Source organism: Pleuronectes platessa, chromosome 17 (genome assembly GCF_947347685.1).
Source record: "Pleuronectes platessa chromosome 17, fPlePla1.1, whole genome shotgun sequence".
Classification (NCBI taxonomy): Eukaryota; Metazoa; Chordata; class Actinopteri; order Pleuronectiformes; family Pleuronectidae; genus Pleuronectes; species Pleuronectes platessa.
Window position 1 is genome coordinate 14,548,200 of NC_070642.1, and position 26,381 is coordinate 14,574,580.

At 42.4% G+C, this 26,381-nt stretch overlaps 1 protein-coding gene across 2 annotated transcripts in view; it reads right to left on the bottom strand.

Annotated features, from left to right (window-relative positions):
- LOC128460550 (potassium channel subfamily K member 2) overlaps nucleotides 1–22,370 on the bottom strand; it is a 31,390-nt gene extending 9,020 nt beyond the window's left edge. Inside the window, exons 1-6 of one of the 2 annotated variants that reach the window (XM_053445785.1) lie at nucleotides 22,061–22,370; nucleotides 20,947–21,004; nucleotides 20,277–20,590; nucleotides 12,927–13,044; nucleotides 4,204–4,364; nucleotides 960–1,155 (exon numbers count right to left, since the gene is read on the bottom strand). In XM_053445785.1, the coding sequence (XP_053301760.1) occupies nucleotides 960–1,155; nucleotides 4,204–4,364; nucleotides 12,927–13,044; nucleotides 20,277–20,590; nucleotides 20,947–20,956 (799 nt within the window). In that variant the 5' untranslated portion in view covers nucleotides 20,957–21,004; nucleotides 22,061–22,370. The remainder of the gene's footprint in view (nucleotides 1–959; nucleotides 1,156–4,203; nucleotides 4,365–12,926; nucleotides 13,045–20,276; nucleotides 20,591–20,946; nucleotides 21,005–22,060) is intronic. The other variant, XM_053445786.1, reaches the window with a different exon arrangement.
- Nucleotides 22,371–26,381: the final 4,011 nt, after the last annotated feature.

A 26,381-nucleotide genomic window follows, 5' to 3' on the forward strand; every position in this document is an offset into this window, starting at 1 on the left:
GATGAAGCAGCACCGGCCGTCTGCTCACTGTCAGGGTCAGATAACCACCCATCACAGCACCAGTTCACCTAACAGGTCCGGCCTGATGAATATACTCCAACTACCTGGGTTGGCAGAGCTGCCGTTATCTAATCTATAATCATTAGGTCTGCTCTGGATAATTTAATCTAGCTGTTTTTCCCCCCATCTGCCTCTCTTGTTGTCGCCTGGAAACCAGACCGGTTGGTGAACTCGTATGTATTTGCTCACGCACATGGGTGTCTCTCTCCCCCCCCCCCGGCCCCTTTCAGACAGATTCCCATCCATCCTGAGACAGGCCGGACCAATCACAACCATTAATCTAAAGTGGAGCAGGTTCAACACGATGACTGATCTGCTTTATTAAATCAAAAGGACGGTAATTTTAAGATTAAACTGCTGCATTAACAGTGTTTGTTGTTGCATCGCATGTTTTGTTACTGTGAGTGTGTGTGTGTGTGTGTGTGTGTGTGTGTGGGGTGGTTGTTCAGCAATCATTAACGGCGGCTTGGAAATTGAAATTGAAATGTAATTTGGTCTGGAGATGCCTGGCTCTCTCAGCTATTGAGTTCAAACAGGTCACGTCAAGCTAAAACTAACCACTAGCTCACTCACAGTACACACGCACACAGACACACACAAAAGGAGCACATATACCCATTCCCCTATCATTCTGTCTTTGCACATATATTCTTATGAATACTATAGGATTTTACATTTATTAAAAAAATTGCTCAACATTTTAAAATATTGTTTTCCTGTTGAGTGAGATGGGGAAATTATTGGAAATGATTTGCCTGGGATGACTGTGGTCGTTTCATCATTTTGACGAACATCTGTGGAGTCAGACTCAGTCAACCAGAAATCACTCAGCTATAAAAACAAACACAGAGATGAAAGACGGCCTGCATGTGAAAACAAAGAGCAGAAAATCAAATGACCCTTTTCACCGGCCACGAAGTCCCCGAAGCCGATGGTGGTGAGGGTGATGACCACGAAGTAGATGGACTCCAGGGTGCTCCAGCCCTCGATGTGCTTGAAGATGACGGCCGGCAGCGCCACGAAGATGAGGCACCCGAACAGGATGAAGAGCAGCGTGGAGAAGACGCGGATCTTCGTCTGGCTGACTTTCCACTTCTGTGGGGACAGAGAAAATAAACTTTTTTACCAATTAGCACGAGAGAGACTGGAGAGGGGAATGCTCGGAAAACATTCACCCGCTGGACGGGGGGGCAGAGGCTACGAATGCAGAGAATAGGCTCTCACAGGTCTGTGCTACCTCGCAATGTGGCAGAAATCTCTTTAGTATTTCGTTAAAATAGCATTGGCTTAATGATCGACATGCACATTTTTCTGTTTGATCAACAGGTCTCACTGATTTCTTTGTAGTGCACGACCTGCACTCTCTGAATTTCCCTCAGATTTTCTTTGCGATTCCTCCCACGTCCATCTTGGAATACATTCAATCCTTTTCTAACGTCTCAAACCTCCCGCTGTCACGTTCATTTGACACAACTTTCTCGCCCACCCAAGCTGCACGCGACTTGACGTGCCACGCATTAGCTGGAATATCAAATAACTCGGATACTTCCCAAGCAGTCATAGCAGCATGTGTACTAGCGGATGCATCACAGCTACAGTCTGTGCATCTCCCACTGTAGCTCTGATGATTTTCATTAGAGGTGACGCCTGCACTCCCTCTTTCTCATCACATATTCGGCACTTACTGTGCTCTGTGTGCTGCCGCTCCCTCTGCTGCCCTTCCACTTGAGGTGACTGCTTTCAGCTGGTTCCCCGTGTCTCCTGCTCTCCTGCTTCCCCCCCCCGGTTACGAGAGTTATGTAAGCCTGGTGCTTCCGTGGGGGGGGAAGCACGGGAGAGCAGACAGGCCTCAAAGCATCAAGTCTGTGATGTCTAATGTCATCGTTGCACGGCGGAGTAGAAAACAGCAGTGTACAGTTTCCAGGAGCAGATGAAGTGAAGAGTAAACAGTATTGTTTTCCACAAGGACTAATGAGGTGGAATCTCAGGCGGTGTCTTCACTGCACTTTGGAGATTTCAGCAACTGCTACAGCTAATCAATTTCCATTGTTCAAACAAGCTGCCAACCTCTCAGCTCGTCCCCCGGGAGGGACGCCAAGGGGCCAACAAGGAAACAGTCGTAGTGTTGAGTTTTTATTTGGTTTCAGTCGGCCGTTTCCTGAGTCTTTGCTGCCGTCTCATGACTTTGAGCCTTTGCAACAAAGCTACAAAAGCTATAAAAGAAATTAACCTGGGTACGATAATGGAATGGTGAAGGGATTCTCATCTTTGTGTCATGGCTGAGTGGGTCCAGGAGGCGACTGAGACACTCTGGCTTCACTTTTGGAGAGCTGTAATGTCGTCCATCTTTATAAACAGCACAGTCTATGGTTCAGCTCCGTGGCTGTGCACTGAGGTCAGATTTAACACAGAAACATGAGATAACTTCCCCTCATTTTTAGATTTTACACATTATTAAAACTAATTTGCATCTGCCCTGATAATCCACTGCCACCTCCAGGTGTCAACAGCTACTCCCGATGTCATTAACATGTACGTGGGACTGTTAGAATTCTTCATCATATAACTGAATAATCAGTTTTTTCCCCCTTTTGAGTTGCGTGCTGCTATATAGGAATCCATTCAAACCACTTCACAGCCACACTCGACAGTGTTATATTCAGAAACTAATTATAGTGTTGCAGTGTTCCCGACCCTGTGTTCTGACGACTCTCAAATCAACTGTAACTGCTCCCAAAAGCCGACATGCATTTATCTCACATGTCCCCCGGTACTGAGGATGTAAATTCCTTTGATACCTTGATAATAATGATCTTTTTCTTTTTTGCATTCATAGAATTTCAACCTAAGTCTTTAACAATTCTTTTAAAATGTGTCTTTGGCTCCACCTTCACATAATAGCTGGCTTAGGGAGGTCCTTATTCATATCAAACTTGAGGTTAGATTCTCTCTGTCGGGTTCTGATAACGCTTTTAACAAAACCTGGCAGCCTTTCTTAGAGTACTTAAACAGAACTATTATTCACCCAGAAAGTGACTAGATGCCCCCCCCCCCCTCAACTTTGTACTATTTACTACTCTCTATTATCTCAACAACTAATTTCTTTCTTTTTTTTTTCTTTTTTTTTTAATGTAATGTAAAGTATGTAATGGTTTAATTATGCAATTATTTTGCTTTTTTCTTGTCAGTGGGTGGGAAGGGTCAAGGGTTAATTGTGGTTCATGGAGGCCGTTCTGGCTCAGTTTAAGCTCTTTGTTGTTATCATACATCGTGTAGGTCATCCTACTGCAATTTTCTACCTCTAACAATTTTTGTATACACTGTATGTGTGAATTATTGCTGTATGTGAACGAAAAAAAACAATAAAAAGATGTGTAAATAAATAAAACAATGTGTCTTTGCGGTCTAGAAGCCTGTTTTTTCTTCTACAGCATGTTCTCTATATGGATAGGTTTTTGGTGGTTGATGCTTCTTGATTGCCACTGTTCCTGTCAGGTAGCGGACTTGTGCACAAGCATTTGATTGCATTGGTTTTTCAGGAGAAGCCAAATCACCAACGATGACCCAGACTCTCCTGCACAGTCCATTGACACTCAGAAGGAATAATGGTGCCTTCTCACTGTACTGTATGGACCTGTATGTTAAAAGAGGTCAGTGTGTGACTTGCAATGTGGCTAATAGGACGAACATCATTATTTTACAGTGATGCATTGAGCTCTCTCTTTGTGTGTGCGCGTGAGTGGGTGTGTGCGTGTGTGTGTGTGTGTGTGTGTGTGTGTGCGTGCCTGCGTGCATTTCACTGCCATAAACAGACGTTAGTGAGTAAGTTTGGTTAAAAAAGGCACAAAAAAAAGAAGCTGATTTTTGAATATAAAATAACTTGTTTACTGAACTGAGTGTCCGCTACTGAAAAAAACTGCCTGAATTACATTATTCTGAGTTTAACACTAATCTTGCTCTGAAGGGCTGAAGATCTTCCACTAAGCAGCCGTTACCTTGACAAATGGATATCGCGGCAATTTATGGAAACACATCCGGCAACATGATTTTACAGCTGCCCTCGCCCTACCTGGTTGTAAAAGGATCTGATTCAAACAGCTCATAGCACACAGGTAAACACTCAGAGGCGATAAGAGGTCTCACCACTATCATCTTCTCCACTTTGGCGATGCCCTTGCCAAAAATGGTCCCCAACTGGTCGCCCACACCAGCCAATAGGAATCCAAACAGGGGGATCCCCAGCAGAGCGTAGATTATACAGAAGATCCGACCTCCTTCTGTGTGAGGAGAGATGTTCCCAAACCCTGAGAAGAAGACGACACAGACAGAGGTAATTAATCCATCGGGCAAATTTATTTATTTTTAAATGCATAGTTCTTTATTTATTTCAAATCTGTGTACTAACGTTATCCCATCTTCCCCCCAACCCAGGGTCACACAAATACAACAAACAGCGATAACAAAGAAGACGATAATAGAAGTAAACATTCAAATATAAATATACACAGATAATGATAAGTTTTATATATATATATATTTATAAACAATATTAAGAAGTTTTATGTTGTAGTACAATCCAACAAATGTAAAGTTGGAAAAATAGTTGCAAAGGAGCATTTCTACATTTTGGGTCTTTGATAACATTTCATTTTTATAACGGGTCTTTCACTAATGAGAAAGTTTGTGGTTCAAGTCCCTGGTATATTGATGTGTCCTTAGGCAAGATGCTGAATCCCAAACAGCTGTGACAACAGGGTATCAACGAATGAATGTGACCTCTAGATCAGTGTGAGAGATCGTCAGGTATGCCGTGGGAAATTATCTAATATCTAGTGTTGCACCGAAGTATCGGCCGAACATCGGTAGCGGCAGATATTTGCCTCGTTTACCGACATCTGCACATCGGTAATAAACTTGACTTTCACCGATATCATTGGTATTTGTGGTTAAACCGCTGGGCAGGTGCCGCGGCTGGGGGAGCAGTCGCCCTCCTCTCCACGACGCCGGAGACTCGGCGTGCGGCACGCCTCGACGTTTTTTTTGGGGGGGAGGTCCTATTCCGCTGTGCCTCACGGCGTCGGTGGTGCGGGGTGCTTTCTTTCTCTTGGACCGTGGGGCGGTGTACGTCGCCGGTGCGGAAGGCGGGCCGTTGAAGGGGAGGAGGTACGGCGGTCGGCGGCAGCGACTCTGGACGCGTGTCGGGCCCTTCTCGCGGATCACCTCAGCTACGGCGCCCGCTGGGGGAACCCTCCGTTCGCGCAGGGGGCCCCTTCCGGTGGTGCGCCTCGGCTGGCGCCTAGCAGCCAGAACTGGTGCGGACCAGGGGAATCCGACTGTTTAATTAAAACAAAGCATCGCTAAGGACCACGGTGGGTGTTGACGCGATGTGGTTTCTGCCCAGTGCTCTGAATGTCAAAGTGAAGAAATTCAATGAAGCGCGGGTAAACGGCGGGAGTAACTATTGGCACTCATAACAGGTCAATCTGTATTAGACAGGGTTAAAAGGTCCTGTTTTAAATGATCCTTGTGGTATTTTGAACAAAATATGTTACAGACATTTCAATAAGACCCCAAGGAACCATATCAAATGTGATAAAATGGGTATAATATGTCTCCGTTAAATAAAGTTTAGTTAAATCAAAGATTGTTGCATAAATCTGATTCAATTTGTGCTCATTAAAAGGTAAGAGTAAGAAAGGGCTGAAATAATTTAAAATAGTGCTTTTTAATACATTTAGAAATTATATTACTAACTATATGTATTATATGTACTGTGTTAGTCCATAGAGTGTCATTTTGGTTGGTGGTGTGCCCCAGGATTTTGTAAATGTAAAAAATGTGCCGCGGCTCAAAAAAGGTTGAAATTCACTGCTCTAGATAACAGTAGAAATAAATGTAGACAATATAATGCAGTCCATTTACCTTGTGATTTACTTGAACGCATAAATCTGTTTGACGTTTCAACTATATCCAGTAAATGTTGTGTTTCTCTGCAGAAGTAAATATGTGGGTTTGTGATTTAGTTGCAGTCTCTTTGAGAAGAATAGTGTTTCTCTATCCATCTGAATTTTTATTGTCTTATTTTTCTTACTTTGCATGTTAAGCACCCTTCAGTTCTTGAGAAAAGAGAGACTGCTTTGTTTACTCTACTAGTGCAAGGAAGTTTTGCTAGTGTCCTGTATCAAAGCAGTGAAGGACAGTTCTCGGAATTGTTGTCCTTTCCAGAGTAGAAACACATTTTTTTACTGGCAGCTGTGGCTCAGGAGGAAAAGAGGTTCGTCCACAGCTCCTTCAGTCAGCATTCACAAGTGTCCTTGGGCAAGATACTGAGCCCTAATCGCCCCTGACGGCTGTGCCGACAATGGGTGAGAAGTGTGTGATATGGAAATCGAAATGTTGTGTGAGTGTGTGTGTGTGCGTGTGTGTGTGTGTGTGTGTGGAGAAGATGATACGAATTTAAACTAAACTCCTCACAAAGCTCATCTGTGAAAACGTCAATCTAAAAAACAGCTTTTAGGAATTTCACTAGAAAAGAGACGGAGGTCTGAGTCAGCCAACACTTTATAATTCACATTCAGTTCTAAGCAAAAATGAAAACTAAAAAAGGAACAAACGAAAATGAAAAGACACACACACAGATCCATAACTGCTTCACTGCCTTTCATCTCCAAACCCACAATCATGTGCAGCTATAAAAAGCCCCCAGGGCGAAGACAGGTCCATGTCCTGGTAAACAAAACCCAGGACCTATACCTCACTGTACATAAACCTGACTGCATGAGCTGTATGATTTAACGTTTCATAAGGCATCTGAATAACGCACTCCATCCACTTCTACTTATTGTTGCAGTAATCAGTCTGAGGACAGGAGCTGCAGGCGGCCTCCTAATGACCTCACAGTCTCACTCTGCAGTGAGGTGACACTTAATATGAGAAGAATCGTCAATCAAGTCCCACTATTTTCACGACTCGATCGATAGCGCACAGGATTCCTGATTGTTTGTCTTAACACCTCCAGCTGTCTCTGCATAACAAAATGTAGAATCAGAAGCTGCACTGAATTATATAACAATATCAGTGATGAGAAGCAGCTTACAAACACCAAAAGTCACATATTCACACAATGTAGGAGAAATGTGATATTCATTAGGGGAACTTTATTTCGTTTGAATTCGATTAGGAAAACAATGAATTGCCCTGTCCTGCTATAATATTAATGCAAAAGTAAAACAGCCTTAAATGAACATTAAGTATGAAAACATGTGCGGTGAAAAGTAGAGATACGGATGACTTTTTCCCCCCACCTGAAATGTTAAAATAAAACCGGGCTGCACTGTCCAAGAGGGACAGTTTTATATAAGTGAGAAATAATCATTATTCCGTAAAGACCTGTTTGTGATCTATACACTGTGGGGGATGTGATTTTCTGCAGGAATTGCTTAGACATAACTCAGGGGTCCCACATGATGAAGTGCAGTGACTAACCTTTACTGCCAGCAGGAGGGAGGGAGGGAGACAGGGGAGGCAATGAGTTGTGCGTTATTGCAGTTCATTGTCAGGTAAAAGGGGGGGGGGGGGGGGGGTACCTTATACCTTGGCCAATACCCAAAAGTCCCTTTGAATTCAATTAAACCGCACTAAATTACACACACTTATAGATACCAGTCCAATAAATATGCCTGAATCGTCAAGATTCATTAATTATTTCCTGGGAAATTGGTAAATATTTTTTTAAACGCACCAAATCAAAATGGTAATAATCGTTCATCGAATCTGATTGAATCCACAAAAAGTCAAGAGACGTGCAGAAATCTGAATTTTTGCTCTTCCACCTGAATTAAGTCAAGCTTGGTGAACAGAAGCAAACTGACATTATTGTGTTGGTCGTTGATCACTGTCAAGGAATTCGCACAGAGACTTCAGGAATCTGAACAATATGCCTAGTATGCTAACAAGCTGCTTTCCATTTCTGTGCACTTTCACCTTGCAACCTTTGTCCTGTTTCACACACAGAGTAAAATATGGCTGAGGGCTGTGTTGTTGTTTTTTTTTTTAGATAAACTGCCGCAGTGCATGTAATGGGAAAACATTGTTGGGCCAGAGCCCAGAGGCTGACCATCAGACACGGGGCAGAGGTTAACACAAATAAAATCTAAACAAAGGCCTGTATAAATCAAGGCCTTGTGGAACATTCCTATCCACCTGTGAGTACTTTTTCCTGGCAGTTTCAAGAAACCCCAGCGGGTTTCAAGGCCCCCGCAGGAACACGGGGAGCCCTGCTGGGTCTGAAGAGCCCAAGGGGGGGCCACCAGACACTGGAGCCGAGGGTGAACAAAGGGTTGTTAAAGTTTTGGAGGGAAAACATTCTCCAGCCGGCCCAAGAATCTCCCCCTGGTGGTGGAAAATGTTCTGGGAATGCTTTGGAACCCCCGCTGAGTTCCAAGCCCCGCCCACTCAGATCGATTCCTGACAAATCAATTGGCCGATGTCCTATGACCAACTCCTCAAGGAGGAGGACCTCTCAGGTAATTTAAAAGCCCTGGCACCCCAAAAATCATCGCCATTTCCTGCTCTCTGAAGACGTCAATAGACCGTTCCCGGTCTAGCTAGATGATTTAGTTGCTAAAGGAGGCAATCGCCATTTCCTGCTCTCTGAAGACGTCAATAGACCATTCCCGGTCTAGCTAGATGATTTAGTTGCTAAAGGAGGCAATCGCCATTTACCCTGCACTGAAGACGTCACCAGGACCCCTGCGGGTCTTCCAGATGATTTAGTTGCTAAAGGGGGCAACATCCACAAACGTTTGTTTTATTTTTCATCTTTAATTTCATTTTCTTTTATTTCTTTATTCAGTCAACGTTTTATTTTGATAGGACTTTTTGTTATTTTAACTTGAAAGAGATCGCCACAGGAAGTCCACTCGCAGGCCGAGATCACAGACTTTCTTTTTCACGATCCCCACAACTGCGCCACAGCTGATCATCCCTGCAGAAGAGACGAGGCAGAATTCCGTTCCAAGAGCAAGAGAAGTTCGCTCTATTCGGCCCAGCGCTAACCTCCGTTGTAAACACGAGACCCACCGGAGCCCGCTTAAGAGGCCAGGACTTCACTCATTTGTTTTTCCAGGAATCCGCCGTTCGTGCACGCATCCTGAGGTTTAACAACGAGATTCACTGGACTTCCGGAAAATCCGCGCGCCACGCGCAAGCAACACCGCGAAGGTCACAGTAAGAGGCTTTATTGTCTGGGCAGAGACTAGTTTAAATACTTAGCGTGTCATTTTATTTGAGTGTGTTTGTTTGTAGATCGCTGATCTGTTTTTAGCCGTGTAACGCGCGACGAACTGGAGACATCACATCCGGTTCCTTTGTCTACTATGTTCTGAGAAGCGCGCGTAACAATCCGGCACTTCCTTTTTACGTGTTACCGTCAGAGATATTGTGCGGAGATTTACATCTGTTAAAAGATAAATCTCACGTAACTGGACTGCCCGCCTCGCCGGAAGTTTGTCTCTGACGATGTTTTGAGAGCTTTCCTGATCTCTCTCTATCTCTCCCTCTCTCTCTCTTTTCTCCTAAACCTGTTTTTACACACGTCCCGACCTACACTTACATATTTCATGTGGCATAGAAAATTCTAGATTTAAAGAGCCTTAATACATCTCGACGCCATTCAGCGCCAGAACCAGGAGATTAGAAATCTCTTTGTCTAAAAGTTCCTTTGTGTAACAGGCGACCGACCGCCATCTTGTCTTCGACCTCATGTCGTCACCGGGGTCATAAACCTCCATCTTGAACGTAACATCTTGATCTGGGCCAGACTACGTCACCACGTGATCTTGTCATTACGCCATAGCCACTCCCCTTTCTCTTTCTTAGACACACACACACACACACACATAGAGACACAGACAGGCAGACACACACGACCACACACACACACCAGTAGATACTCAGTATTACATGTGTGACAATTGTGATAAGTGCTGCTGTTGCCATCTTTGAAATATTGGAGTTTGTTAAATGAAGAATCATGGAATAACATTAACTTTATTTCCCTTTAATAAATACTTTTGTAATTAAAGTATTTGTATTTCTGTGATTATTTGTACATGTGTATGTGAATACAGCTGGATTACTATAGCCTGTGCTCGAACTTAAAACCCTTCATTGTTTATTATATAATCATTAATATTGAATATTGAGATTATTAATATAACGTATATCACTTGAGACTGATATTTAAAGATTGACTTGTTGGTCCCTGTAACCAGGGTGGTGCCCCGCAACGATAAGCAATAATTACAGATTGTATTATTCTTAATTGATAATTTTATTGTTTTCATTAATTATTTAACCATTATTAATTGATAACCGTATCATTTCTAATTAATTATTTTACTATTCTTAATTAATAGCTTTATCATTTTTAATTATTTTTAATAAATAATTTTTATTTTAATAATCATATCTCATGATTATTAATAATTAGCCAACGTCAAATCTACTACTACTATTGCACAACAACATCGTCACTGTATGTTCAGTCAATCCTCAGTAAATCTGACTCATGTCGAAAACAAGATGTAAAACACAGAAGCACCTCTGAACGACAGAAAGTACATTTGTTGATTCTCAGGTGAGAGATGTTCCGATATCGAAACCAGCATCATAAATGTCTACAAAAATACATAATAATAAGTATTCAACTGTCTTTAAGATAAAACTACAATTTTATTTCCCCCAGAAATCATTTCTTTGCTGCTCCAAAACAGCAGCTAACTATTATTTAAACAATGAGGCAATATTTCACGATTGAAAGTTCTGCAAGTAAAACCGAGAAACCTAAAAGGTCTTAAAGGAATTAATCATCATATATTATTACATTCATAAATGGATTTTTTTTTTCTTCACTTATGAGTATTATTCTCTGTTTTTATATGATTTTCAAAGGGGTTTAACCTGAGCCAGGCTTTACAACAATATCATCACTTCCATACAGGGTAAGTAGTACAGCAGTTAAAATACACTCTGCCTCCACGTGATTTCTTAAAGACGACATATTTTACTGCAATGCTGTAACATTTTTGCCTTTCCCAATTAATCTCTTGCCGGCGAGCAAAGGAGCAAGCACACAGTTAATGCAGCGCAGCAAAATGTAGAAATGTGTAAATGTTTTTTGGGGTTTAGCAAGTACGAAATCAGATCATTTAAAAAAGTAAGTAGACACATTTTCCAACCAGAGAGTAAAGTCCTATTTTCATAAAGGAAGGTATTACATTTAACAAATGGAGGCTGAGCTCTGACAGGATGCCAGAGATGTGAAATGAAGCCCAGCAGCCCTCTTAAAACACACACCAATTTGTCAAGGTCCGATTGGAAGAGCCAGAGGAGCTGTCAGACAAGCCGCGTGTGTGTTTGTGTGTGTTTGTGTGTGTGTGTGTGTGTGTGTGTGTGTGTGTGTGTGTGTGTGTGTGTGTGTGTGTGTGTGTGTGTGTGTGTGTGTGTGTGTGTGTGTGTGTGTGTGTGTGTGTGTGTGTGTGTGTGCGCCTGTGTGTGCCTGTGTGATCGGTGAGCTCTTGCAGCTGGATGTGACAGAGTGAGTAATTGTGTAAAAAGGAGCATGGAGAAGAAGTCCTTAAGAATGAATGAGGACAGGACCCTCACGATCATATTCAAATTATAGTGTCAGATCCCTTCAAGCTGCAGCTCCTGTTCAATGTAACAGTTTCAGAGAAACACACCTGTCTCACTGCTGCCTCATCTTCCACATTGACTCTATATGAACAGAATATCAGTCTATGCATCCAGTTATCAACGTTACCTCCATCAAGCAGGTTGTTTCTCTCTGTCTGTCAGTGGGATAACTCAAAAACTACTTAACCAATTTCCATGACACATTGAGGAGGGGTGGAGCAGGAATGGTGGGATCTTGCCTGATCAATAACACAGAGAAAGCGAGCTGGCCTTGGGGGAAGTGTGCACTCTTCAAACGCCCCTCTAGTTATCATCCTCTCTACAGTAGAGCGGCAGTTCTATAACCTGTCAGTTTGCAGCTTTCTCTCTGAAACTGTAAAAGTGAGCTGCAGTAATCGAGTCACGGCAACTTTAGACCGACAGATGAACCAGGAAGCTGCGCTGTTCACCTTTTTATTTAAAATTCTGTGAGACTTGACTCAGAAGGTAGAACTCGAACTGGAGAATCAACTGACATCGTTATCGACAACTTCAAATTGAATAGTATAGAACACATAAAGGTTCCAAATCCCATTAAATTCACCAATGCACTACACTGGGCTCTTATTAATACACATGCCAAGTGTGAAGCTGATAAGATGAAGAGGTCGAGAGATATTTTTTCATACTGACAGAGATTTATGGAATTATCAAGTCTCTGAATGTTGCTAAATCTTCACCATTGGGACACATTTCACGAGTAATTAGAAATAAATGTTTACCTTCCAGTGGATAAAGCTTCCCAAGGTGTTTAAACAAATATGTCTCAAACTAGCTCTTCAGTCAGTGTGTCTTTGGCTGAGCCAGACACTTGGACCTTTATGTTCCTGTTTGCAAGTCTGGGTATTTGGCCAGACAGACTTTATATCGTTCAGAAGAAAACATATTTCTATTGTTACTGAGAACTATATTTCCAGACAGTTTTTGTTAAAGCAGTAGGAAGTGTAAAGGAACGTGTTGACACGAGTGAAATATAGCAATCTGTAAAATAAGTGTGTGATTTTGTTATGCCAGAGCTATGTTGTGTCAAAAACACCCTGTGTCCCCACAACAAGTGTTATCAGGAGTCTAGGAAGAGATAAGGAAGAGAAAGGAGTTGCACAAAAAAGTAAGAAATTGCCTTTTCTTACCGATGGTTGTGATAACAGTTCCAGCAAAGAAGAAAGAGGAACTGAGGTCCCAGAGGCTCGTCTGATTGGATGGATTTCCCGATGGGTTCACACCCGCTCGAACTGCAGAAACCACTTGCTGGAATGGAAAAGAAAAGAGACCAAAGAAAAAGTTAGCGCACAGTCTGTCTCTCAGAGGGACGGTGATGTAAGGCTGAAGGAGCATGAGCAAACCAGCGGTGTGCATCCAATTTTCTTGGGGAATAAGAGTCAGCCAAGAAACATATCCAACCAAAACCAATTAAGATCTGTGAGGAACAATGGGGAGCATATTTCACCTTCAGAAAATGCAAGAGGTATTTTACATACCAGTTTTATTCTTACTGGCAAAAATGTGGGATGTTTAAAATGTACAGAGTTGTTAACATTTGCATATTTCATTTCCTAAACAAAAGTCACATTTACATTTGCGCCGTACATGGCTGCCCACTGCTCTGTGTGTCCTGCACCAGATGGGTTAAAAGCCAAGGACAAATGTCCCTCAATTGCATGAGTGTGTCTGTGCATGTGTTTGGGATAAATAAATGTATCTTGTATTTAAGGCTGAACTTAATTCCAGAGAGTTATGGATCCGGATTTTTGTTCAAAATTCAGAACACCCACATTTTTGGACATGCACCATTTCTATTTATGCTACTCAGGTGATGTACAGGGAAATGACAACTGTATTGGTCTGAAACCTGCAAAGGCACTAGTGTCACCCTTGGTGCTGTTTGGTTCCAGATGTTATAGTGCCCCATAGGTTTGCATGAGTTTTGCACAAGACAGCCTTGTGTTAACCCTCTGGAATCTACCATTACACCAACATGATCAAACATACCATGTCAAAGAGGAACATTTGTTTGGTCATATAGAAAATGTTGCATAGACGGAAAAAGAGCCCAAACACTGGCCGAGTAAAGATCTTCTTATACGAAGACAAAATCCAAAGCATTCAAAAACAGACAAAATAACCCAGGACTCCTTTTTTAGCAATGACCTTGAAGGGTATTTTTACGAGCATGAAAAACCGGAGGTACGCAAAGGAAAGAAAACAGCAACTTGTTTCCCCACTCAGGGGCTGACCTCACATGACAGGAGAGGAGTAAAGCCAACAGCTGGAGGCAGCACACACCACTGCACAGACTCTCACGCCCACTGACACCTAAACACAGACATAAGGAGCTGAGGCTCAGACGCACACTGGAGGATCAGCATCTAGATTATTGTACTGCAGCGTTCAATACAAATGTTCTGATGTAACACCACTAATAATGATTCCATGACTAAATAAAGCATTTTGAACCACAAGTGTAACACAACATCCACAACGACGGCTTCTCCATGTGTTATAGGGGTTTTGCATTACAGAAATAAAACAAACAGGTTAGCAGAGTTGGGTTTGCCAAAGAACCTGAGGCGGTGCTGAGCCCACGAGCCTCGTCTCTTCAGTAGAGTGAAAATAAAGAAACATCCATATGGACTCAGTTTCAGGTTTATAGTTTCACACATGCTCACCTCAGTATCACAGGTTTTTGTCACATTAGTTAAACACAGGGAGTCATGTTTGGTTCAAAATCTTGTTTATTGCTGTGTTTTTGACACAACATTGTGTTCGCACATTTACTTTACTCTGTTTTGTCCTTATTTGATGAATTAATTCAGTTTCATTAGTTGTTGAGTTACCGTGTCTGCTGCACCCGTCCTCCTTCCTGGTTTGGCCAAAAGATGTGACTAAGGGTGGAGCCTGATTAAATGCAGAGGCCCAGTAAAATGGAGAAGACCAAGTGTTGCATCAGCATGGGGTTTCTTTGTATGAAGTTTTATTTGTTTCTAATTTGTTTCCTAATGGTCCGATCAGCCAGTTTATATGTCTCCCCGTTGGCTGATTTGTCAGGTCAGTTGTTTTGTGGCCTCTTTAAATGAGCCCAGTTATCTACTTAATTAGCGTTTTTATTTGGTCACCACTTTGCATTTTGGTATTTCTGAGTGAACTAAATCCAATCTTTTAAAAGGTAGCCTTGTGCTGATCCTTCCTGACAAAATTAGTCAAATCACATAATGATGGTGATTGAAACATGTTCACATCTATATGAAATGTACTGGTGCAAACTCTGAGTATTTAAATCTCAAAACTCTCTACGAATTTATTTATACTTATTAAAAATAAATAATGTTAATAATTTTTCTATGAACCTGTGTCAGCCAGTCTGTTGGTCCACCTCTGCCTGAAATAAATGACCCACTGCTGAGAAAGTGCTACGAATGTTGAGTGGTAAATCTTCCCAAGAGGTAATATGTGCCGTGCTAGAGTTAAAACCCATGAGTATTAGATGGTCAATTTCCCTGAATGTTGTGTTAGCCGGCTCTCACTGGAGATTTCAGCTCACTCAGTGCAGTTCCACTGCAGAAAGACAAAGGGGGTATGTGCGATTGGATTCTCAGTATCACTACTGAGAGGAAAGCTCAGATCTCAGAGGAACATCAGCACTGAGATTATGTTAATAAATTGCAAAGGAATACTTCACTGGACTAAAGCTTTTATTCCCCTCTGTATATGTCGGATATTTTTTCCCACTCGAGACCAGTCAAAAATGGTCTAGGTCTAGAGTTCTTTAAAAGCTGCATCCGCAATATTTGTATTTAATATCAATAAACCTACAGGAGCGGAGAAGAAATAATAATGATGTGGTATATGGGCGGCTGTGGCTGAGGGGTAGAGTGGTCGTCCTCCAACCTGAAGGTCACATTTGCGGTTCGATCCCCAGTCTGACCCATCTGCATGCCGAAGTGCATGGGCAAGATGCTGAACCCTGAATCGCCCCCCATAGAATAACAAAGTGCTGGGATAGATGCACTGTATGAATGTGTGTGTGAAAGGGTGGATGTAAAACTGTACTGTAAAGCGCTTTGAGTGGTCATCAAGACTAGAAAAGCGCTATATAAATACAAATCCATTTACCATTTACCATATAACACTACACACAGTCCTCTTGAGTTGGAGTCTGTGCAAACACACACACACCCCCACACTTTATGGCCACTGCGATATCAGGGTGTGTTTGCAATGATCCATCTTCCTTGGTGAAACTGGGAGAGCTCTCATTAACCTATGACTGTTGAGCGTGATAAGGCCGAACAGGGCGAGTGTGTAAATGGAGGAATAATGGATTGGAAACTGAGGGAGCGGCCCCCGATGTAATGACACAAGGTGATCGTGACATGATGGGTCAATAGGTGGAGAGATAAAGGCTGATACGATTGAACAGTGTGATGTTGTAATCTGTGTCGCGTCCCTGCACAAGCTACCACAAGCAAAAAGCGCAGAGGTTGGTGTCTTTCCAACAAAGCGTTTTTAGCGTCTTCTAGTACATTGTTTTAGTTTTATGGTTAACAACTTTTACCCTCATTTGACATTGTTAAGCTTTTAAAACACATCACTGTTGCATTATTTATATCCACACTACTTCAGAGTTTTCAAGCGTGTGAAACAGGGAAGCTTGGATAGCCTACTGGCCCCATTTTAGTTTGAAAACTCTGAGACTGTGTTGTGGTATGGACGGGTAGAAACAGATGTTTGGAAACCATGAAGCGAATCCTCTTCCTGATTGGTCCTTATTCATCAGGACTCAACCAACAGTTTTCAAATGCTTCACTGGACGTGTTTGTTTAATGTATCCTCATGGACAAGCAAACAAATATTTTTTCTTCAGGGTTGTTGGAGACCAAAGTAGAGGCAATGGTTTCTGCTACATAGCGAGCAATATATTTCTCTGATATACCAATAGCTACTGGCATGAGGAAATGAGGTCCATACAAATTGAGACACCCAATGGAAAAAACTGATTAAGTTTCACACAGAGGAAATAAATATATCCACAGATAAAAGGTACGTTTTGTATAAAGGTGAATTATTCAACAATTAAGCATGTTTGTTGTCAGTTCCAATCTCTCATAATTCCCAAATACAATAAAGGAGACAGTTCAAAGATAGGCTTCTCAAACCCTGGCTCCAATCTTCCTCTGAAATAATCATGGCTCAGTCAGCCCCTTTGTTTTCCAGCCAAAGCAGCCATATTAATTCAGTGGTTTGGCACAGAGTTGCATGCAAACTAACCACGGCCAAAAGAAATGATAAGACAGGATAATGAGACGACCACGCTGGCTGTGTCCGAGCCGAGCACAACAAACAGGGAGAGATGGAAACGTCTGAGCTTTTTGACATCACTCACTTCTTTTTTAAATTACTCCTTTGAGAGGACATCTCTCAACAATACTCTCCTGTACTGGATTTTGATCAGCAAGAGAATACAAAGGATGATGTGTGTGTGTGTGTGTGTGTGTGTGTGTGTTTGTTTGTATCAATAATTAAGAAACAGTGAGTGGGGAACACAATAGAAGAAGAACAGAAGAGAAGTAATTCGGTCAAGCTTTTGTCTAGAAAATACCCAAAGTCAGCAGTTTCTTTGTTAGTACTGTTCTTTTAAAAAAAGGCTCATAAGCCTAATTCCTAATGACATTAAGGCAACATTATGTTCTTCACTGCTGTTATTTTTGCAGAGACAGCCAGTGTGTAGTGTTTTTTTCTTTCCTTCTGGAAACTGTAATGACACAGTCTGATTCAGCAGAAAGGTCATTAACAGAAGGAGTCGAGGAGAGGACAGTTTGCAGTCATTATTACGGGTCTTACAAGGGCACAACTACACTTTCGGGCCATCTGTTTCAGAGCAGATGATATCCTTGAATATAATTAGACAAAAAGTAGAGAGATTCAAATTGAGCTGATGTTTGTCGGAAAACAGACGAGTACTCACAACACAGTGTTCTCAAAACACCTGAAATTCTCAGATTAAATCAAGAAAATGGATTTGTGAGCTATTGCAGTGATTAACCAGGTGAACTAAAACACTTGACTAGTTGTAAAAATCAGGCTTCTATAGCGCAAGCCCCACCCCAAAAGTCCCAGTGCTTTCTTATGCCTCGAGGGGGGACTTTGTGTGGGGTGAAAAGAAAGAGGAAGCTCCTTTTTGGTGGAAAGTATCTAGATGCAATCCTACCTCAGGAACTTTCCCTGTAACTGGACACTGGTCCATGCATTGGAAACACACAGTTCCTGCAAAGGTTCCCAGTTCCTGGTGAAAGCTCCTACGGTGGAAACACAAACCAATATTGTTAACCCTGGAGCTGCGGTGCGAGTGTTGCTTAAAAGAAAGTGGTGCAGTAAACAAAGAGCACTGGTCTTTATAACCAAGGACTCAGCTGCTGATACTGTTACTGCCTCCAACGCAATTAATCTCTACCATGTAAAATGTTTGCACCACCAGCTCAAGCGATGGAAAGCATTATGGGAACTGTGCTAGTCCAATTAAAGCGCTGTCAAGGGTAACACAAAAGATAACGTCTGATTGTAGTGTCAAATAATGAAAAGAATAATGAGCAGCATGAGCATGTGTATTATTTGCTGTAGTTCTGCACAAGAAACGTTGTTGTGCTGTATTAATGAAATGAACCAATGGATTTAAAAGGGGTTTGGATTCAAGAGACCATTAAATTCATCTGTCCAGAGACCCCCGGTCATTAAGTCCCCTCTGACAAGAGAACATTATCTAATTGTCAATCTGATCTCAGGACAGAAATCAACACCGTCTTCTAACATATACTCAGCCTCTCAAAGCTTAATCCCATCTCAATCAAAAACAGCCCCCTTTACATACAGAGACTTAATAGTAGGCAATTAAAAGCACTCAATTGTCAGTGGGGGTCAGTTTTTACATGGTCACAATCTACATATATACACAGGAAATAGAGCTTTCACATGTGGCATCTAATTCAACCTCATACATCAACAACTTCAGAAGACAACATGGATGTAAATATCAGTCTCATGTCCAGGGAAATGAATAAATACCTTTCAGTATAAAGGTGAATAAAAGTAAGACAACAGAGAGTGTGAGGATGCTTTGGCACTGGGATGAAGTGTGTGACTGGGAGGCCCCTCGGCTGCTAGAACAGATACACCACCGGGATTTAAAAACCGTTCAGCTCTGCCACATCAGAGCCGTAATAATCATCAACAAGTCTGACATGTCAACTGGAGTCCTCAGGAGGAAACGCTGCAAATCAAACCTGACATGTTTGATTGGTGATGAAATCCAATAATCAATAAAGGAAAAGCCATTACACCAGTAGATCTCTTTCATTAGGAGATTCCTCTCTCATCTCTGATATTCATAGTGGAGTTTTATTCTTAGTAATGCAATTGAAAATTAATTAATGGATTTCACGCTCTGTTTTTAGATTCAGTGGAAGTTTATTTTAATTCAATTTGTTCATTCGGTGCTAAAAGAGGGTATATGACAGGTATTGTGATCAAACAGGAAGTGAGATGTCAAATCATGACAGGAAAAACACTTTCTTGTTTCTCTTCTTTTTTTTTATGAAACCGCCTCCGGCACCACGAAATAAATATGTATAAAGTCTTTGTCTTTGATTCTTCAACGGCGTGAAAATCAGGCTGAAGCTCTGGCAGCACTTTACTCCCAGCGAGTGTGTCCACAAGGCTCAGGGTTAGAGAGTGTAAAGCTGTCTACACACTGATTTTAACCTATTGTCTTCTCTTTGTCTTTCTGTTTAGAAAATTGTATAAAAACACAATTAATAGAAAACAGCAGAACATATAACTCCACCAAGGTCCCCTAACATTCATTCAAGCTGCACCTTATTGCACACACTCATAAAAATCAGTCCCCTCCCACATAGGGAAATAGTTTTGGCACGGTTCTCGCCCGCACTGTCTCACTGTCATCCCGTTCATATACCATATGGAATGATGGAACTTGGGCGGCCAGAAAGTAAGCCATAGTAATGCCGTATGTCAACCAAAGGTCCCATCGGTGGCCCTCATTTGTTTTGTGCTATTGGGGCCATATTCAGCATTTACCACATGGACCACTTTAGAGCCACATCCAGATTACACCTTGCCAGGAGCACCACATGTTTGCCAAAAAAGGGCCACATTTGCTTTTTTACAAATGGACCAATTTAGGCTCATGAAGATACATGACCGTGTCTTTATTATCTGGTAATGCTAAAGAAAGGGATTTAAATAAATCCAAGATCCGCTCGCTGATCCGGATCCACAATAATATTTATTGAGTTCTCTCCTGACCCAAACTGCATCCTTCCACCAAGTTCTGTGGTAATCCAACAGGTTCCTTTTGCACTATCTTTCTTCCAACAAACAAACCAGCAAAGAAATGGACATGGGTGAAAACATAACCTACGGTATTTCGTCAATTATCCTTCAGAAGAGACATGATCACAATCACCTACCTTCACCAGATCCTCCAGCTCGGAGGAGTTGACGCAGGCGTGCGTGGCCAGGAAGTCCAGCTTTTCTGCGAGTATGGCCAGTTTCTGGTAGCTCTCATGCGGCTTCTCAAGAGCCCGGAACACCGTCGCCCCGATTATCAGGTAGAGCACCACCAGGAAGAAGATCGCTGACACGGTTTTCCACCTCATGACTGTAATCCGGGTGTCGCACTCATCCTCCGGAAGGTTCAGCACCACAGGATGGCCCGAGAAGGACAAGCGAGGCTTGGAGTTGTGGGCGGCAGAGTTGGGGTCAAGAAGGTCAGGTGCAGCCACTGCAAGGACGGAACTGATTAATGTGGAGTCGATTTATTTCCATAGTAATAGACTGCACTCATTCATCACATCACTATGGTTTTTACCAAATCACTACTGTCTTGCCAGATTAATCACAGCAACCTTTTCACGGTCTCACAACGTTGCAGGAAAGAATCATTTTTCACTGTCAATTCTGATGAGAATTTTCTCGATTAATCAATTAAGTGGTCTAAAGAGAATGATGGAAATTCCCCTTCCCAGTTTCCAGTTTGTCCAACTAAGGTTTCAAAACTTCCATTTCTGCTCTATTAAAGAGAATAATCACATATATTGTGATTTAATAACTATCTAAAGGAAGATGATCAGCACTGACCTTTAAACATTGTGCTTGATTATTACAATGCAGCGATAGCTTTTTTGAATGTCCTCCCCTTCAAAATAAAGGAGAGGAAACGATTTTCAGTCACAAATGTTAGCAGAGTCAGGGTATGAAACACTTCCAATAATGATCACAATATAATATTATGATCCGTAATAAATATATCGACTGTCAACTTAAAAACGAAATAAAAAAAAAGGGACAACAGCACCCAGCCCTCATCTGAGATGTTAATGTATACGTGCTCACTGCGTCTGTATCATTACTATGCAGCCAATTCCTCTCACATCTCAAATATCCGCTCCTGCAATAAGCCAGTGAACAGCACCTCGCCACAACATGCAACGATCTGCAGGAGCTATAGAGCTGCTGGTTTGATTCAAACAGCGTTCAATGCAGTGTGAGCAACAGCTCCACATACAGCCGCTGCACTTCTCCAACACTGACATCTACAAGCACATCAGTATGAGCTCGATCTAACAATGGGAATCTTGACTTCTACTCTAGTCTGCCTACTCAGCTGTTAAGTTTGTCTGGTGGAATAGATGATCCCAACCTTAACATCATTTCACTCCACATATATAAATGGAGCACATGTCTCCCTACAGGACTGCAGCCGTAATACTATTGTGATAAAACATTTTTTATTGCTTTTTGGTAAATAAACACCGCGACTGCCTGGAGGCTCATGAAAAATGGAACAGTCTTTTTCTCGGTCCTGTTTTCCCAACAGCTTGCTTCACTTGATAGAATTACATAATCACCCCATCAGCTCCCGATGGCCAGTATTTTACCGTAAACAACTTATGGAGAAGCTCAGTCCGAATAATGAGCTGAAACCATCATGCGCATCTAAAGCATCGAATAGAAATGAATTCAATATGATATTTGTGGAGTTGCATTACCGTTACTGCGGTTTTAAATGAGAAATTAGGGCCTCATCCATGTAAGAAACAATACTGAGAAATGGAAGAGATTAATTTGAGCAAGAGGAAGAAAAAAGCCACATTTATCTTCAATGAACTCACAAATAACCTGAGGTTTCTTTTAAAGGAGCACATTTCATTATTCCAGTGCTGAATTCCAAAATAGTTGTTGAGGCACTTACTTCTCTACCATCCCTTCTCTCTATCGAAGCATCTTTTATCCAAGAAAGCGCAGGAAAATAAAATAGAAAGATCCTCTTAGAGTCTTTTCCTGCCTCCGGGGCTCGCACCAAGGGACGCGTCTTCTCTCCTCCACATGGTCTCAGAGAGCTGCTCCTTCTCCTCCACTTTTTTTTCTTCTTACAATCTCCGGAGAAAATACATCCCGGACATCTCGTTCCCAGCACCAGACGCGCTACGACTCGGAGTAAAGGGAGCAGCGGGTGGAACAAATGGCCTCCGCGCAATCCAGCCAGGTGTGTGGAAGCATCGCGCCCCGGACGGTGCGGGAGCGTCACGCAGGAGCGCAGCGGTTCAGAGGAGGCGCATCATCCAGTGTGACACACGCTGGATCTGCACGCTCCGGGAGGACCGTGCGCCTCTGCCGTGAGGAGAGGGAGAGGAGAGAGAGGGAGAGAGGAGTGAGGGAGGGAGAGAGGGAGAGGAGCTGCTCCCTCCTCAGCTCCTCAGATGATTCAGCAGGGGCGGATGGAGATGGAATTTGGGTGGGGGCCAGGGGCACAATTGGGGAGGTGGGTTAGGATTGAAACCCACAAAACTAGAATAAATCAAGATGTACAAATTTCATACACTTGTTTAATCTAGATCGATGAATTGTTCTCTGAAGAAATGCTTCATATGCAAGTGTTAATGTAACACATACATGTGAGTCCAGAATAAGGTGTAGATAGAAGGACAGTCGAGTTTCTGAAAGTGTGAACATGAGAGACGGTGTTGAGAATCGTCCAATCACATTAGCTCAGAGACCGCTGTCCATGAAAGTGGGATTGTCCGGGGAACTCGAAGCAACCAATTAGAGAGCTGCCCGTGCTCACATGAGGGAGGCATTGCCCCAGTGACTCGTGTTGACGGACTGCTAATGACAACACATTCCAACGGATGAACATGATGTTTGCGTTGCTTTTGTCACAGTGCAAAACAGGCGGTGACTCAGTATGAAGATAAAATGTTGTACATTATGAAAGACTCTCACAGAAGCTGTCAGCCCAGCCCACTGGCCGTCCTGAGAGAGGCTGTGCCTGCAGGAGCACACTGACACATGTATTACTGCCCTGCCAGAAAAAACATGATGTATCGTGATTTGAACATCATTCATTTTACCCAAGAAAAGCTTGACCCTCCGTCACCATCTTCAAAGCTTTTTGTGTTCAGTTTTGGTCTCAAAGACATTTTGCTGCTGAGGGAGAGAAAAGCTTCATCCTCGCTGGTGCACTGACGTAAACTGGTGTCCTCCCAGTCACATACGTCTCACATCCAGGCAACAGCCGGCTAATCAGTAAGTGGAAGCAGACCTCAGGTTGAGGTGGTTACATGCCCTGAAGGGCAGCTGTCAGAACATTAATTCAATCCATCTGAATTAGCGGTACAGTGTGTGTGTTTGTATGTGTGTGTGTGTGTGTGTGTGTTTGTGTGTGTGTGTGTGTGTGTGTGTGTGTTAGGTTAATTTTGTGCACACTTCGGCTTATCATTCACCTCATATGCAAGTGTGACCACTAACAGACATTGTCTGTCAGTCGCTGTTGAGCTCCTTCTTTCACTTGTGTCCACAATATAGATTGCATTTGCATGAGCTGCTAATGTTAATTGAATTGAGACCTGCACAGCTGTGATGTTCGTCTTTGGTGCTCTGACACTCACACACCCACACGCACACAAACAAATACAAACACACACACACACACACACACACACACACATTGGAAGACCCCTATCTCCTTCCAAGAAGCTCCAAAAATATGCGATTCTTTATATAAGTTTAAAAGAAAGTGAAGGTAATAACTCGCTAAACCACTTCTGCAAAACACAGAAGAAAGAAAATAGAAAAGATTTATATATTTTTTGTGCGATATATGATTTCTCACATGCTCTGCATATCTACACTAATGCTCCTCCTCTTTAAATGTTTATTAGATTGTGTCCAGATTTCGACAAGTGCTCATTTCTTTAATCAATTTCCTGAGCCTGTCTTGATTTCTGTGCCCCGAACAATCGTCCGATGACAGATGATATTTTGAAGTGATGTTTTCATCTCTCATCCAAGGTACGTGTCTGTTTCGGGCTTCTTTCATTCAGGAGCTGAAGAATCCAATGATACCTGCTGTGTGAAGCAGTGTAGTTATATAACAATGATGAATTATTTCTCTGGTCCGCGTCAAGTCTATGATTCACTTGTTTGCAAATTCTTTTTATTCTTCTCAGAGACACACGTCGTGAATACAATGTCTTTGATGCAGCTTTATGAACCTTCACTTGTTCCGATTCTTCATCCTGTGAAGTCAAAAATCGTCTATATCGGTGATTAATTTCCATAGTACTTATAATTTAACCCATATACTATATATAAGGTTAGACGACGTGGTGGCTACCCAGGAGTGAGGCAAAATAATCTGGATTATACAGTTTATAATTAGCCTAACCTTAAAGAACCAAATGTTTTTAGTGGTGGTTTGAGTAATGCTGTAGTGACAGATGATCCTACTAATCAGGATTATAACTCTATTGTGTTAATTTACCCACTTAAGGCACCATAAACCACAGCTAGCTGTTGATTTCTCTTAGAGGGCAGCCACTGTGTAAAACGACCAGATGGAGACTGAGAGAAAAACATTCTCCAGCCAACAGCACTAAACCAGAGACAGCCTTTGACATTTATGCTCTAGTCAACAAATGCTGTGTCCGGATATCAACCCCGCTGAGGCAGAATTTTCTCTCGGCTCCGTTTCCTCCGCAGAGGTCCGAGGTCGGGTTGGGGAAGAGCACGATTGATTAGCTCTCGAGCAGCATGGACACTTGGAGTTAACCAGGCTTCTGCTGCTGAGATACTCTGCACAAAGGCTTCCTCCGTGTGCAGTTGTGTTTTGTCAGCAGAGCTACAACACTGCAGCTTTGCCTGTTGCAGACTCCGACAGTCTGCACCTCTGTCTGAATTTGTAAGTGTGAGTTTGGTTTACTTCAGGGTCGTTAGATGGCCCCGGGCGATAGGGATGTGGGCTACATCCTAGTGTTTACGTGTCGTACACTGTACGATTTGGGCACAAATTGAAAGTGATAACCTATAATATCAACCATCGGTGCATTAACAGATTATATATTACATTACATTTCATTTAGCTGACGCTTTGATCCAAAGCGACTTACACTAAGTGCATTCAACCCCAAGGGTACAGACCCAGAACAACAACATATAGACGCAAGTGGACTATTGTCAGCATTAAAAATGGCAACCAACCCATTTTCTGCTGCTACAAATTAGCCCCTTGACGTAAAGGAATCTCACCAATGTCGCATGTTTTCTTGTCCTCCTCTGCCTTCACTTTCCTTTTCGACTCTGTGGTGTGAACAATACGTGTGTTTCATGGCTGATATGACTATAACAAAGGTCCTGGCAGCGAGGTAGCGGCATGGGGCCTCGTTACAGGTTTTCCAACCATGGTGTTGTTACAGTCTCCTGTACATAGGCCTTCACAGAATGTTAGGGGGTTCTCATGAAATGTCAATGCTGTGGACTGACGTAATCAGGCGTTCGCGGAGGCCCTCTCTCGCTTCGGAGCTCGGAGGTTCTTTTTTCACACAGATTTCCATTAAACTTAGTGGAGGGATGGGACATTGGTCCGGAAGGAACTTTTCTTTTGTCCCTTTTGGACATTGGGAGATAGTACGGCGCCCCCTTCTGGTCACAGCATTGCATTCTCTCACAATAATTCTGCGTCACTTCTCAATACATTGCATGACCACGCAAAAGTTTTGTGTTATCTCTTAATCGTTGCCCATTCGCATCATGCAACATAGTCATTTCATTAACTGCATAACTTTAAATTCTTCTGTACTTGTGCAGTTGTACAGAAACTCATTCTTCTGGAGAGACCTAAGTTAACTTATACTACTTATATCACCATGCCTATTCAGCAGTAGTACTATAACAGCGTATTTCATAACCAGTTTAAAGTAAATGTTTGTGATGTGATTTCCCTTCATCACAACTTCATGATTTGTCCATTATAGTCATTTCCGCTTCTTCATTTCACTTTTCTAATCATTTCTGAGTGGAGATTTCCGCCAGACAACACAACAACATCGGAGTCATTAGAGGTAAAAAATCAATTCAGAAGCTTGGATCTCCATTAATGAAACTATTACAGTCCAACTCCTACACGATGTAAAATGACACAGGAGGCTTATCTGTAAATTGGCTGCCGGCTCAAATTTATTTCCTATCTGTGGCTCGGCTCTGGGGGGAGAGGCCACACACAATGGACAAAAAAT